Raw genomic sequence first — 16,064 nt, 5'->3', positions numbered from 1 at the left:
CATTACAAGGAGCCCTATAGCTCCTCCCACCAGCCTCCACTGGCCTATGTGCCTTAAAAACCCTAAGCGAAGAACCTTAATGTAAATCAGGTATAATGCATGTAGCCTAGTAAGCAAGTTACTAGAAATATATATATATATATATAATGAAATTACTTTTTTAAAGTTTACATGAAACTAGTTTATATTCTTTGTTCCCCATGTCAAACAAGTGATATATCATTTAATAAATACTATACCACATTTTCAGAATGGTTTATTAGGTTGTGTTGATGAGAATGGAGATGACAATATTAATGACAACATTTGGTCATATATAAACCATGAGTTTTTATGAATGCTTGAATTTACGTTTTATTTAAGTGCTTCGTGCCTTTTATGCATTCATAACCATGTGAGCCAGAATACGTTAAACGTCGTTTTTTGCCAATAGATATGACTACATACTATTTCTACCAATCTTGAAGGGCTGTTGCATTCTGTCTCTACGGTAATAAATAATTGCGTCACAAGATGAACGGAAGTGCGACTGCAGTTGCGCACGCATCTCCCACTTGAAAATTGTTGCCATTTATCAATATCTACGGATTGTTTCTTGCACATTAGTTGGGAGATTGTATACTTTTTACTTCACACAGAGAATACAAATCTGACAAGATGGCCAGCTGCAATTTTCAGGCGCAGTTGGTATCCATTATGGAGATATTAGCTAAAGCAGCTGTGGCAGAAATAAACAAACGGGTTGATGATAGCTGTGCAGTTATACGTTTGGAAGTGACCCAAAGCCAGCGAGATATTGATGGACTGAAAAGGAAGTGTCAAATGATGGAGGGCGAGCTGAAGAAGACAAGAGTCAGGAGAAAAGGTAATGTGTTATTCATGTAAATTGATTGCATATGCAAAACCCAAATGTGTAACTAGCCCTAATATTTGACAGAATTGAAGTTTTTTTTTACCCCATGGCATCAGAGAGATCTTCATATCCAGTCAAGATTGTTTTGAACAAGCAGAGGAATAGCTCACAGTGGAGCGACGAAGAGATGGCTGTTGAAGAGGACTCTCAACCCCAGGTGTGATGCATCACCTTTAACAATTACACCTGGCTTCTCGGATCAGTTATGTTCAAATCAAATTTTATTCGTCATGCTTTGTAAATAGGCGTGGACTAACACAGAAATGAAAGAAAATATAGAAATAATATATTTTTTTTTGACATGTAATAATAGATACACAATGAGTAACAATGTAAAATCATAGTAACAATGAATCAAATGTTATTAGTCACATGCGCCAAATACAACAGGTGTAGTTGACCTTACAGTGAAAGGCTTACTTAGGAACCCTAACCAACCGTGCAGTTTAAAAAAAAATACCGATAAAAGTAACAAGTAATTAAAGAGCAGCAGTAAAGATAACATGATGAATGAGTGAACAACAAGACTTTTAGTGTCAAGTCACCAGGTACATTTGACCAAATCATGAATGAGACATTTGCATTCATATTCCATTTTTCTGCAAGAATATCGTCAAATCTGTATACCTGGACTTTGATTTAACTTTCCAAGTATTAGTAGCTATATTATAAGTTCAATATTTGCAAAACAACCAGTTTTCATAACTGAATATTCTTATATGTTGTGTCCAAAAGGAAAAGGCATGCTGTCGCGAAAGGTTAGCCCCTATAGTGGGGAGAACAAGTATTTGATACACTGCCGATTTTGCAGGTTTTCCTACTTACAAAGCATGTAGAGGTCTGTAATTTGTATCATAGGTACACTTCAACTGTGAGGGATGGAATCTAAAACAAAAATCCAGAAAATCACATTGTATGATTTTTAAGTAATTAAGTATTTGATACATCAGAAAAGCAGAACTTAATATTTGGTACAGAAACCTTCGTTTGCAATTACAGAAATAATATGTTTCTTGTAGTTCTTGACCACTCCTTAGTGGCTCTGTAAGATTGGTGCTTATTTGACAAAGATACAGTTCTTCAAGTGATGGCAGCCCGCATCATCGGTGTGCCATGAAGGCATCGCTCTCTGACCAAATATGGTGTCCTATCGGATATACTACACCCCTAATGAAATAGTGAAGTCTTGTTACCTTCAGGATCTCTGAAGAATACATACAAATGTGATTTGTCAAATAAGCACCAATCGGGTTCAAACAAAGCTAGCTAGAAAGCCAATGAGCTGAGCTTTACGGGAGTATCCGGAAACCCAGTCTTGGGGAGAACAAGTATTTGATACACTGCCGATTTAGCATGTTTTCCTACTTACAAAGCATGTAGAGGTCTGTAATTTTTATCATAGGTACACTTCAACTGTGAGAGATGGAATCTAAAACAAAAATCCAGAAAATCACATTGTATGATTTTTAAGTAATTCATTTGCATTTTATTGCATGACATAAGTTTTTGATCACCTACCAACCAGTAAGAATTCCGGCTCTCACAGACCTGTTAGTTTTTCTTAAAGAAGCCCTCCTGTTCATGCAAATAGTCTGGGTAGCCATTTGACTAGATGTTTAGGAGTATTATGGCTTGGGGGTTTAATCTGAAGCCTCTTGGACCTAGACTTGGTGCTCCGGTACCGCTTGCCGTGTGGTAGCAGAGAGAACACTCTATGACTAGGGTGGCTGGAGTCTTAGACCATTTTTAGGGCCTTCCTCTGATCCTCTGACACCGCCTGGTATAGAGGTCCTGGATGGCAGGAAGCTCGGCCCCAGTGATTTACTGGGCCGTATGCGCTACCCTCTGTAGCCCGTTGCCAAGCCATTTCTATACCAAGTGGTGATGCAGCCAGTCAAGATGCTCTTGTTTTTTTTAAAGGATTTGATGGGAAAGAGGTGTTGCCGTGCCTTCTTCCCAACTGTTGGTGTGTTTGGATCATGATAGATCCTTTGTGATGTGGGCCCCGCGGAACTTGAAGCTCTTGATCTGCTCCACTTCAGCCCCATCGATCTGAGTAGGGGAGTGCTCAGCCCTCCACTTCCTGTAGTCCACAATCAGCTCCTTTGTCTTGCTGACCTTGAGGGATAGATTGTTATCCTGGCACCACACTGCCAGGTTTCTGACCTCGTCCCTATAGGCTCTCGTCATAGTGATGAGTACAGGGGTACGGGGGGGGGGGGCTAAGCTCGCACCCCTAAGGGGCCCCATTGTTGAGGGTCAGCGTGGCGGATGTGGTGTTTGCCTACCTTCACCACTTGGGGCGTCCGTCAGGAAATCCAGGATCCAGTTGCAAAGGGAAAAAGGGATACGAGGTGTTCAGTCCCAGGGTTCTTAGTGCACTACAAGCTCATCAGTAAGCTATGATGTAATTGAACAGCATTCTCGCATAGGTTTCTTTTTGTCCAAGTGGGAAAACTCAATAGAGATTGCGTCATCTAGGAATCTGTTGGGGCGGTATGCTAATTGGAGTCGGTCCAGGGTGTTTTAGATGGGTTTGATGTGACGCTTGACCAGCCTTTCAAAGCATTTCATGGCTACATATGTGAGTGCTACAGGGCGATAGTCATTTAGACAGGTTACCTTGGCGTTCTTGGGCACAGGGACTATGGTTATTGGAATATCAGGAGAATTTACCAATTTAAAAAAAAATTTTTTTAGGTGATTTCATGAGTATGAAAAGTGTTAGATATGGTGTGTCCAGAGTAATAATCACAGTCCCCTGTTACAGCCTACAGATGTGGAGCAGAGAGCAGAGACTGAACCCATACTGATCAAAGATGAAGAGACCGCAGAGGATGTGTGGAAGACTGACCCTCAGGAAGAGCTCAGGATCACTGGAGAGGGTGGGTGCGACCATAAGGGGTACTGCTCTGTCTGTCGATGGACGACTGTGGTTGTATGCACATTCCAAATTGCTACATTGGTGTTGAGTGTTTTATGTACACACATAGTCGGTTCTAAAACAGTCATGTTTTGCAATTGCACTCAGCCTTTATGGAAAATGGACTATATGGATAGGGCCAAATGTAAATGTTTCAAACAGAATAACTATAAAAAAGCATGCATGACCATGGTAGCAATTGAAAGAGAACACTTTGGAGATCATGGGGAAATGATCAGACCAAAGTTGAGGACACAACAGTTCACCTGACTCAAGACTGAATCCGAAGATTACTCTGTTGACATTTTACATTTACTGTACTTTTCACAGCATTTGTCAATAACGAAATCTGAAAATACTCTGGATACATTCAGTAACAAAAGGTACAAGATAAGACAAAATAATTACAAGGGTTTGAGTGAGAGGTCTGAAGTGACCACACCTCTCCAAACTGTGCATAGTTCCTAAGTAATTTCAATGCACTTGAATGACTCAAGGAAAGAGCCTTCAACTATAAGGTGCTTTTTTGAGGTTTACTGGCTTTGCCATCGAGGAACTGAAGCATGCACACTTGTTGTTTTGTTTATAAATCGCAATCTGGGTCAGGTGACATAATTTGAAAGCTTATTCTACTGCCAAAATGTCTAGATAAGTTCTAAAATACAATTTTAATTTTAGGCTTTCAAAAGGCACTTCAGACAAACAGATTGTAATTTTGGTGTGCATAGAATGGAGTCATGAGTGCATTCAAGTGTGTGTTCCGTGGCTAATGTTCTTCACAATACAACAAACAGGCTAATTTACTTTTTACTTAATTGTAGAATCATAGTGAAGACATCAAAACTATGAAATAACACATGGAATTCTATACTAACCAGAAAAGTGTTAAACAAATCAAAATATATTTTATATTTCAGATTCTTCAAAGTAGCAACTCTTTGCCTTGATGAAAGCTTTGCACACTCTTGGCATTCTCTCAACCACCTTCATGATGTAGTCACCTGGAATGCTTTTCCAACAGTCTTGAAGGAATTCCCACAAATGCTGAGCACTTGTTGGCCGCTTTTCCTTCACTCTGCGATCCAACTCATCCCAAACCAACTCAATTGGGTTGAGGTCAGGTGATTGTGGAGGCCAGGTCATCTGACACAGCACTCCATCCCTCTTCTTCTTGGTCAAATAGCCCTTACAGGTGTGTTTTGGGTCATTATCCAATTAAAAAACAAATGACAGTCCCGCTAAGGGCAAACCAAATGGGATGGCATCTCGCTGCAGATTGCTGTGGTAGCCATGCTGGTTAAGTGCTCCTTGAATTCTAAATAGATTGCTGACAGTGTCACCAGAAAAGCACCATCACACCACCTCCTCCATGCTTCATGGTGGTAACCACACATGCAGAGATCATCCGTTCACCTACTCTGCGTCTCACAAAGACATGGCGGTTGGAACCAAAAATCTACATTTTGGACTTGTCAGACCAAAGGACAGATTTCCACCAGTCTAATGTCCATTGCTAGTGTTTCTTGGCTCAAGCTAGTCTCTTCTTCTTATTGGTGTCCTTTAGTAGTGCTTTCTTTGCAGAAATTTGACCATGAAGTCCTTATTCACAGTCTCCTCTGAACAGTTGATGTGTATGTTACTTGAACTCTGAAGCATTTATTTGGGCTGGAATCTGAGGTGCAGTTAATTGCCCATTTCTGAGGCAGGTAATAAATGAACTTATCCTCTGCAGCAGAGGTAACTCTGGGTCTTCCTTTCTTGTGGCAGTCCTCATGAGAGCCTTAGTTTCATCACGGCACTTGATGGTTTCTGCACTTGAAGAAACTTTCAGTTCTTAGTTTTCCGCATTGACTGACCTTCAAGTCTTAAAGTAATGATGGACTGTCGTTTCTCTTTGCTTATTTGAGCTGTTCTTGTCATAATATGGACTTGGTCTTTTACCAAATAGGGCTATCTTGCTATCTTGTCACCTTGTCACAACACAACTGATTGGCTCAAACACATTAAGAAAAATATATTCCACAAATTAGCTTTTAACAAGGCACACCTGTTAATTGAAATGCATTCCTGGTGACTACCTCAAAGCTGGTTGAGAGAATGCCAAGAGTGTGCAAAGCTGTCATCAAGGCAAAGATTGGCTACTTTAAAGAATCTCAAATATAAAATATTCTACAATGTAGATGAATGAGTAGGTGTATCCAAACTTTTGACATGCACACAGTGCCTTCGGAAAGTATTCAGACCCCTTGACCGTCCCAGCTCTGCGGATTTTTCATTAGCTCACTTGTTTTGGTATTGCATATATGTAGCTTGTTTTTGGTAGCAGGTTCAGGAATGGCTGAAAAATTGCAATATTTACCTGGGGCTAACTCTGCAAATAGCACTGCTAGGTGATTTGAAAAGTCGTAGTTAATTGAAAAATAATATAATTCTCATGGCAAAAATGTATTTTTTAAATTTACAATCTGTAGAAACTATGAGAACAAAGGTTCTTCAGAAATAGATGGGAGGGGTTGAGGGTAGCTGAAGGATGGGACTAAAAACAAACAAACATTTCACATTAGGTCATCTTTGTATGTAGAAGCCTAAGTATTGTACATTAGTTTACTCCAATTAGGTCCAGCGCTTCAAGCCAAGCCTCCTCCTCCACCCTCTCTCGCGCTCTTCCTACCTGCATAATTTCAGTCGCATCTCATGCCCTCATGCCCTACACTTGTCTGTCCATTGCAGATGTAAACAATAGTGTGCCCACTCCATAGCAAGTGACTCGAGCTGCTCTGATCGGTGAAGTAATTTAATGTTGAGCTAATGTAAAAGATGTAGATTTCAGATGTTTTAGAAAAGAACGATATAAACTGGTACTTTTTGGGAGTTTGAACCGGTTCAGAACTTTTATTTTGCAGGTTGCAATAGTGAAACGGAACGAAAAAAAGTGGTTCCGTTCAGAACGAAAAGATTGGAAAATAATTTCGGTTCCAACCCCTGGTCAAAAACCGTACCTCACTGTGAAGTGGAGAATCTGAACTCTGAAGTCATGTATAGCATGTTACTTTATAGCCACTGTATTCCAATTTAGTTGCTTATCAATTACAAAATCTGCCATTTTCAACCCATATAGGGGCTGAGTGGAAAGGGCTACAGGTCTTCTGTAATGTTTCTTTTATGTTTATCCCAAATCTTTAGAGTCTGGTTCCAAGCCTGGGAAACCACCATCCTTTGAGCAACGGCGCTGTGATGAGGACTTCATCACACAACCCAACATATCTCCCGAAGACTCAGTGGAACATTACCCAAATTCTGATGGTCCAGAGGAACCAGGCACATCCCGGCTCACGTCTACAGAGGTGTTTAGCACAGAGCAGCACCGGCCAGCCGAGGATGAGGACTCGCTAGAGCTAGTGATGGTGAAGGATGAGAAAAAGGAGGAGCTGGATCAGACCACGGCCCAAGCAGGACTTGACCAGTTTGTCATGGATGAGACTGATGGGCAGCTGTGGACCTCTGTGGATCCAGGCAGACACACTGATGGCCACCCAGATTTCTCATTTCATGCCACAGAGGAGTACTCTCAGAATATATCAATTTTCCCATCTCAAAGTGTGCTGCCATCTGTTCCTACTATGACAGATGATGTATGGCCATTGCTTCCCTCTTCTATAGGGAAACCACATGCTGACATGCTCAATGCAGCAGCACACATGAAAAGACATGTCAGGACATTGGCTGATGAGACTAGACAACAGATGCCAGAAGGACAGAGCAGTGAGATGCTGAACTCAAATAATGATGGAAATAGTTTAGCTCTACAGCCAAGGCAGCATCAGCACAGGGCTTCAGAAGCAACAGTGAGAATGAGTGAGTGCATGACAGGGTCAAACATGGCCACCACCTCCACCTTCTCTGGATACAGCCTGAGTCGCAGTAGTTTTAACATGGTGAAGAGAATGAGGACTCAGTGGAGGTCGGGCGGCACCACCGAGAGGCGTTTCAGCTGCACCTTCTGTGGGAAGAGCTTCCAGCGTTTCAGCCAGCTCAAAGTACACCTCCGGAGTCACACCGGAGAGAAACCGTACACCTGCGAACAGTGTGGCAGGAGTTTCACCAAGCAGTGCAACCTGATCAGACATGCTGTGGTCCACAGTGGGGAGAAGCCCTACGAGTGCACACAGTGTGGGAAATGCTTCACCCAGCGCTCCAGTATGAAGTCACATCAGAGAACTCACATAGGAGAGGGTCCAGTGTCTCAACATGTGGTACCTGCATACCCTGGGGATCAACACACAGGTTTAATGTTGTCTCAGACGAAATGGAGCAAATAAAACATAATTGTATAGTTTTTTTGGTAACATTTTCTATGTGATAATGTGGGAAGAAGTTAAGAGACATTTCTACACGCTTTTCCTCCAAACTGATTTGTGAACTGGTTTCCGTGTTTGACTGTTCGTCACATTGATTTTAACAAACAATTGATTTACTACTGGTAACATCAATCATAAAAAAACATTCCATATAACATGTTTGATACATTTGAATGTATTTAAAGACTGTCAATCTGCGCTTTTAGATAAAGAACATACTGTATATAGGAGCCATTTTCGTATGTGTTGACTTGTTAGTGTTTGTCTATCCGGGATATAATTTCTTGCCACATGGGGCAGTCTCATATCAAGTCAGGTTAATACCTTAACTTGATTTCCTAAGTTATAGTCTGCCTTAAAATCTTACATTATATCAACTCAGCTAGGCAATCAAATATGTTTCAGTGTAATAGCTTACATCTTACATGTACAGTACCAGTCAATATTTTGGACACCTGCTCATTTCAAGGGTTTATATTTACTTTTACTACATTGTAGAATAATAGTCATCAAAACTATGAAATGACTCATATGAAATCATGTAGTAACCAAAAAAAAGTGTTGAATCCAAATATATTTTGCCTTGATGACAGCTTTGCACATGCTTGGCATTCTCTCAACCAGCTTCACCTGGAATGCTTTTCCAACAGTCTTGAAGGAGTTCCCACATGCAGAGCACTTGTTGGCTGCTTTTTCTCCACTCTGCGGTCCAACTCATCACTAACCATCTCAATTGGATTGAGGTCGGGTGATTGTGGAGGTCTGGTCATCTGATGCAGCACGCCATCACTCTCCTTCTGGGTAAAATAGCCCTTACACAGCCTGGAGGTGTGTTTTGGGTCAATGTCCTGTTGAAAAACAAATGATAGTCCCACTAAGCGCAAACCAGATGGGATGGCGTATCACTGCAGAATGTTGTGGTAGCCATGCTGGTTAAGTGTTCCTTGAATTCTAAATAAATCACAGTGTCATCAGCAAAGCACCATCTCACCTCCTCCTCCATGCTTCACGGTGGGAACCACACGTGGAGATCATCTGTTCACCTACTCTGCCTCTCACAAAGACACGGAGGTTGGAACAAAAATCTAAAATTTGGACTCATCAGACCAAAATACAGATTTCCACCGGTCTAATGTCCATTGCTCGTGTTTCTTGGCCCAAGCAAGACTTCTTATTGGTGTCCTTTAGTAGTGATTTCTTTGCAGCAATTCAACCATGAAGGCCTGACTCACACAGTCTCCTCTGAACAGTTGATGTTGAGATGTGTCTGTTACTTGAACTCTGTGAAGCATTTATTTGGGCTGCAATTTCTGAGGCTGGTAACTCTAATGAACTTATCCTCTACATCAGAGGTAACTCTGGGTCTTCCTTTCCTGTGGCGGCGCTCATGAGAGCTAGTTTGATCATAGCGCTTGATGGATTTTGCAACTGCACTTTTGCAACTGCAATTTTCCGTATTGACTGATCTTCGTGTCTTTAAAGTAATGATGGACTGTCATTTCTCTTTGCTTATTTGAGCAAATAGAAATAGACTTGGCCTTTTACCAAATAGGGCTATCTTCTGTATACCACCCATATCTTGTCACAACACAATTGATTGGCTCAAATGCATTTAGGAAAGAAATTCCACAAATTAACTTTAACAAGGCACACCGGTTAATTAAAGTATTTCAGGTGACTATTTCAAGAAGCTGGTTGAGAGAATGTGCAAAGCTGTGATCTTAGCAAAGAGTGGCTACTTTGAAGAATCTAAAATGTCTATTTTGATTCAACACTTTTCTTTGGTTGCTACATGATTCCATGTCTTCACTATTATTCTACAATGTAAAAAATATTTTTGGAAACCTTGCACTTTTGACTGGTACTGTATGTTCACACAACTTTACATTTGACATTTGGGCAACTACGCTTTTCCTGTGTAATTTGTCTAAACTGACACCACTGGAACTGTGTAAAACTGGCTGAATCAAAGATCATTAGCTACTGTAGATAAGAAGTGGATTGATATGATTAGTAGTTTGAATAATGTACTGGTTCATTGATTTGCCAATAAACAGAGGCAGAGATAATAGGGGAGATATACAGAATTATACAAACAACGGGTCCAATCCTGGATGCTGATGGGTTAAAACTGCATTCCAGCTGGTGTCTATTTAGGTGATAATGACCAAGAAGCCGGTGTTTGAAATCGTGCCAATATATCCTCCAATCACCGGCTTCTCTGGCATCACTTTAATACAACGGGTTAGCAACATATTCAAATAATGATTGACATTTTCATTAAATGTTATTTTGATTAATGTATTCATACTATTTCATCCCTCCGCAAGATATAGTCCCGACACAAATCTAGGGATGCTACTCAAGCAAGTTCTATTGGTTTGGTTACCAGAGACTCGACCCAGTTGTTCAGTCTTTTTGTTCTCTGTCTATGGGCGCGACCCAGTCATTGTAAATGTTCCATTGCCATACTGGCTGGGAACATTGTTATCCCTTGCTTGTCATCTATTGATAGTTCTTTGAATATATCCTTTAAAAGGATATTGATTCATGATTTTGACTGGGTTGCGCAGTTAGATGGAACAGAGTAAATGCGTCATAGATTTAGCCGGGGGTAATTTGTGGAAATAGACACTGGCTGGAATGCGGTTTTAACCAATCTGCATTCAGGATTAGACACACCCATTGTATAATCCACAAATTACCACCCACTACGGCTATGAGTTTGAAATACCTATTTACTGTTCCTACTCACTGCAATCCACCGTCTCATCTGCCCAACCGAGCAATTTATAATCTTGATCCTCACTGTAAAAAAAGCATTTTTCTCCCCTTTCTTTTAGACTAGCATTTGGTTTTCAATGGCGGAGATTTGTATAAACCTTGCTGTCCATCTCTCTGGCCTTTGCAACATTGTTTTAATTAACGTGTCAGGACGAGATATGGCGCTTTCAAGACAACTGGGTCATATCATGACTTCGGTGATCTTTATGTCAGAAAGTCAGAGCTCTAGGAAGATGCCTATAATTCCGAGTTGGATGACTGTTGAACAAGGAAAACAATCCCAGTTGAAGCTTGTTTTTTTCCCCAGATGTTCTGAACGTGGCGATAGGTTTCTCAGACAAACTGCATCATTTAAGGATTATATACAAAGAAATGTCAATAGAAAAACCGGTCAAACGAAATGCATCTAGATTGCCCTCTTTTCAGTTTAAGTGATTGTGTTAGCTGTGTAGTTAGCTCGCTCCTCTGAGCAGTGTGCCAACGAGAGAGCGCATTTTCAATGCCAGGCGAAATTGCGCATCATTAGCCCATGACCTGCATCCATAGACATTAAAAACAGATGTATCATGTATCCATATAAATGTATGGTAATTGATTCAGGCCTACAAAAGTATTCACCCCCCTTGGCATTTTTACTGTTTTGTTGCCTTACAACCTGGAATTAAAATAGATTTGGGGGAGGGGTTTGTATAATTTCATTTACAAAACATGCCTACCACTTTGAAGATGCAAAATATTTTTTGTGAAACAAACAAGAAATAAGAAAAAAACAGAACTATTCACCCCCCAAAGTCAATACTTTGTCGAGCCACCCTTTGCAGCAATTACAGCTACAAGTCTCTTGGGGTATGTCTCTATAAATTTGGCACATCTAGCCACTGAGATTTTTGCCCAGTTTTTTGGCAAAACTGGTCCAGCTCCTTCAAGTTGGATGGGTTCTGCTGGTGTACAGCAATCTTTAAATCATACCCTAGATTCTCAATTGGATTGAGGTCTGGGCTTTGACTTGGCCATTCCAAGACATTTTAATGTTTCCCCTTAAACCACACAAGTGTTGCTTTAGCAGAATGCTTAGTGTCATTGGAAGGTGAACCTCCGTCTCAGTCTCAAATCTCTGGAAGACTGTAACAGGTTTCCCTCAAGAATGTCCCTGTATTTAGCACCATCCATCATTCCTTCAATTCTGACCAGTTTCCCAGTCCCTGCCGATGAAAAACATCACCCCTTCACGATGCTGCCACCACCATGCTTCACTGTGGGGATGGTGTTCTTTGGGTGATGAGAGGTGTTGGGTTTTAGTATCATCTGACCAGAGTACCTTCTTCCATATGTTTGGGGAGTCTCCCACATGCCTTTTGGAGAACACCAAACATGTTTGCTTGTTTTTTTCTGCCCTATCTTCCGTAAAGCCCAGCTCTGTGGCGTGTACAGCTTAAAGTGGTCCTATGGACAGATACTCCAATCTCTGCTGTGGAACTTTGCAGTTCCTTCAGGATTATCTTCGGTCTCTTTGTTGACTCTCTGATTAACAGTGGGTTAACAGCCTTGTTCAGGGACAGAACGACATATTTTTACGTTTTCAGCTCGGGGATTCGATCTTGCAACCTTTTGGATACCAGTTCAACGCTCTAACCGCTAGGCTACCTGCCGCCACCCCAGCATTGAAGGTCCCTAAGAACACAGTGGCCTCCATAATTCTTAAATGGAATAAGTTTTGAACGACCAAGACTATACCTAGAGCTGGCCGCCCGGCCAAACTGAGCAATTGGCGGAGAATGGCCTTGGTCAGGGAGGTGACCAAGAACCCGATGATCACTCTGGCAGAGCTCTAGAGTTTCTTTGGGGAGATGGTTATCCTTATGGAAAGTTCTCACATCTCTGCCGCACTCCACCAATCAGGCCTTTATGGTAGAGTGGCCAGACGGAGGCCACTCCTCAGTAAAAGGCACATGACAGGGAGACTGGTCAGGATCAAGGGAAAAATGAAAGGCGCAAAGTACAGAGATCCTTGATGAAAACCTGCTCAGGACCTCAGACTGCGTCTAAGATTCACCTTCCAACAGGACAATGACCATAAGCACACAGCCAAGACAACGTACGAGTGACTTCGGGATAAGTTTCTGAATGTCCTTGAGTGGCCCAGCCAGAGCCTGGACTTGAATCGCTGCCAAATGTTTCAACAATGTACTGAACAAACAAAGGGTTTGAATACTTATGTAAATGTTATACTTTTGTTTTGTCATTATAGGGTATTGTGTGTAGATGGGAGGCTGGACTATTTAATCAATGTTATAATAAGGCTGTAATAAATGTGGAAAAGTCAAGGGGTCCGAATACTTTACGAATGCACCGTGTGCCTATTTCTCAAATCAATATGGATTTGTTTGAGTCCTATTTAGAAATGAGGTAGCCTAATCAAATCAAATGTATTTATATAGCCCTTCTTACATCAGCTGATATATCAAAGTGCTGTACAGAAACCCAGCCTAAAACCCCAAACAGCTAGCAATGCAGGTGTAGAAGGACCTTTGCTAGGAAAAACTTCCTAGGAAGAAACCTAGAGAGGAACCAGGCTATGAGGGGTGGCCACTCCTCTTCTGGCTGTGCCGAGTGGAGATTATAACAGAACATGGCCACGATGTTCAAATGTTCATAAATGACCAGCATGGTCAAATAATAATAATCACAGTAGTTGTCGAGGGTGCAACAAGTCAGCACCTCAGGAGTAAATGTCAGTTGGCTTTTCATAGCCGATCATTGAGAGCATCTCTACCACACCTGCTGTCTCTAGAGAGTTGAAAACAGCAGGTCTGGGACAGGTGCACGTCCGGTGAACAGGTCAGGGTTCCATATCCGCACGCAGAACAGCCAGGTGGACTGGGGACAGCAAGGAGTCATCATGCCAGGTAGCCCCGAGGCATGGTCCTAGGGCTCAGGTCCTGAGAGGGAGAGAGAATTCTTAAATTCACACAGGACACCGGATAAGACGGGAGAAATACTCCAGATATAACAGACTGACCCTCGCCCCCCGACACATAAACTACTGCAACATAAATACTGGAGGCTGAGACCGGAGGGGTCAGGAGACACTGTGGCCCCATCCAATGATACCCCCGGACAGGGCCAAACAGGCAGGATTTAACCCCACCCACTTTGTCAAAGCACAGCCCCCACACCACTAGAGGGATATCTTCAACCACCAACTTTCCATCCTGAGAAGAGGCCAAAATATGTTGAAAAGACGACTATGCCCGACTTCTAACATAACTTTGGTTTTGGTTGAAAAGACAGATTTTTCATGTCGCTGAAAAGACACCTATAAAAGACGTCTACGGCCCGTTTCGGTTGAAACGACATGCAAATAACAATTTCAGTGTACTTGTAGCCTATACACATGGACCAAGTAACTAAAAAAATAGTCACATTTTGTCAAATTAACGATCCCACCACTCATTACATTACTCCAGTATTTGCACAAAACATTCAGTCAAAGAATACTACAGTTGAAGTCGGAGGTTTACATACATGTAGGTTGGAGTCATTAAAACTCGTTTTTCAACCACTCCACACATTTCTTGTTAACAAACTATATATTTGCCAAGTCGGTTAGGACATTTTTCCAACAGATTTTTCCAACAATGGTTTACAGACAGATTATTTCACCTATAATTCACTGTATCACAATTCCAGTGGGTCAGAAGTAGAGGTCGACCGATTATGATTTTTCAACGCCGATACCAATTATTGGAGGACCAAAAAAAGCAGATACGGATTAATTGGACGACTTATTTATTTGTAATAATGACAATTACAACAATACTGAATGAACACTTATTTTAACTTAATATAATACATCAAAATCAATTTAGCCTCAAATAAATAATGAAACATTCAATTTGGTTTAAATAATGCAAAAACAATGTGTTGGAGAAGAAAGTAAAAGTGCAATATGTGCCATGTAAAAAAAGCTAACGTTTAAGTTCCTTGCTCAGAACATGAGAACATATGAAAGCTGGTGGTTCCTTTTAACATGAGTCTTCAATTTCCCCAGGTAAGAAGTTTTAGGTTGTAGTTATTATCGGACTATTTCACTCTATACCATTTGTATTTCATATACCTTTGACTATTGGATGTTCTAAAGTGTTATAGGCACGTTAGTATTGCTAGTGTAACAGTATAGCTTCCGTCACTCTCCTCGCCCCGAACCAGGAACACATCGACAACAGCCACCCTCGAAGCATCGTTACCCATCGCTTGCAGAGCAAGGGGAACAACTACTCCAAGTCTCAGAGTGAGTGACGTCGCCGACGGAAACGCTATTAGCGCGCACCCGCTAGCCATTTCACATCGGTTACACCAGCCTAATCTCAGGAGTTGATAGGCTTGAAGTCATAAACAGCTCAATGCTTGAAGCATTGCGAAGAGCTGCTAGATTCAAACAGCACTTTTATGCGTTTTGCCAGCAGCTCTTCGCAATGCTTCAAGCATTGAGCTGTTTATGACTTCAAGCCAATCAACTCCCGAGATTAGGCTGGTGTAACCGATGTGAAATGGCTAGCTTGGCTGGTGTAACCGATGTGAAATGGCTTGCGGGGTGCGCGCTAATAGCGTTTCAATCGGTGACGTCACTCACTCTGAGACTTGGAGTAGTTTTCCCCTTGCTCTGCAAGGGCTGTGGCTTTTGTGGAGCGATGGGTATCCATGCTTCGAGGGTGGCTGTTATTTTGAGGCGGGGACGGAAGCTATACTGTTACACTAGCAATACTGCTGCCTACCATCGCTCAGTCAGACTGCTCTATCAAATCACAGACTTAATTATAACATAAAAACACAGAAATACGAGCCTTTATAATAATAATAATATATGCCATTTAGCAGACGCTTTTATCCAAAGCGACTTAGTCATGTGTGCATACATTCTACGTATGGGTGGTCCCGGGAATTGAACCCACTACCCTGGCGTTACAAGCGCCATGCTCTACCAACTGAGCTACAGAAGGACCACTTTGGTCATTAATATGGTCAATCCGGAAACTATCATTTCGAACCGTTCCTTATTTTATCAAACGGGTGGCATCCCTAAATC

The 16,064-nt window shown here is 41.6% G+C and overlaps 2 protein-coding genes across 2 annotated transcripts in view; both read left to right on the top strand.

Moving 5' to 3' along the window:
- The window catches only part of LOC118395234 (rho GTPase-activating protein 30-like), a 77,624-nt gene that overhangs the window by 8,373 nt on the left and 53,187 nt on the right, over nt 1-16,064 (top strand). The gene's annotated exons all lie outside the window — the stretch shown is intronic.
- On the top strand, nt 355-13,314 carry LOC118394866 (zinc finger protein 436-like). Its single transcript, XM_035788473.2, has 4 exons — nt 355-865; nt 970-1,070; nt 3,684-3,798; nt 7,020-13,314. The coding sequence occupies exons 1-4, from the start codon at nt 658-660 to the stop codon at nt 8,153-8,155; spliced, it is 1,560 nt and encodes a 519-aa protein (XP_035644366.1). The 5' UTR covers nt 355-657; the 3' UTR covers nt 8,156-13,314.

Source organism: Oncorhynchus keta, chromosome 15, assembly GCF_023373465.1.
Source record: "Oncorhynchus keta strain PuntledgeMale-10-30-2019 chromosome 15, Oket_V2, whole genome shotgun sequence".
In the NCBI taxonomy this organism is placed as follows: Eukaryota; Metazoa; Chordata; class Actinopteri; order Salmoniformes; family Salmonidae; genus Oncorhynchus; species Oncorhynchus keta.
This window is presented reverse-complemented; position numbering and strand designations above follow the sequence as displayed.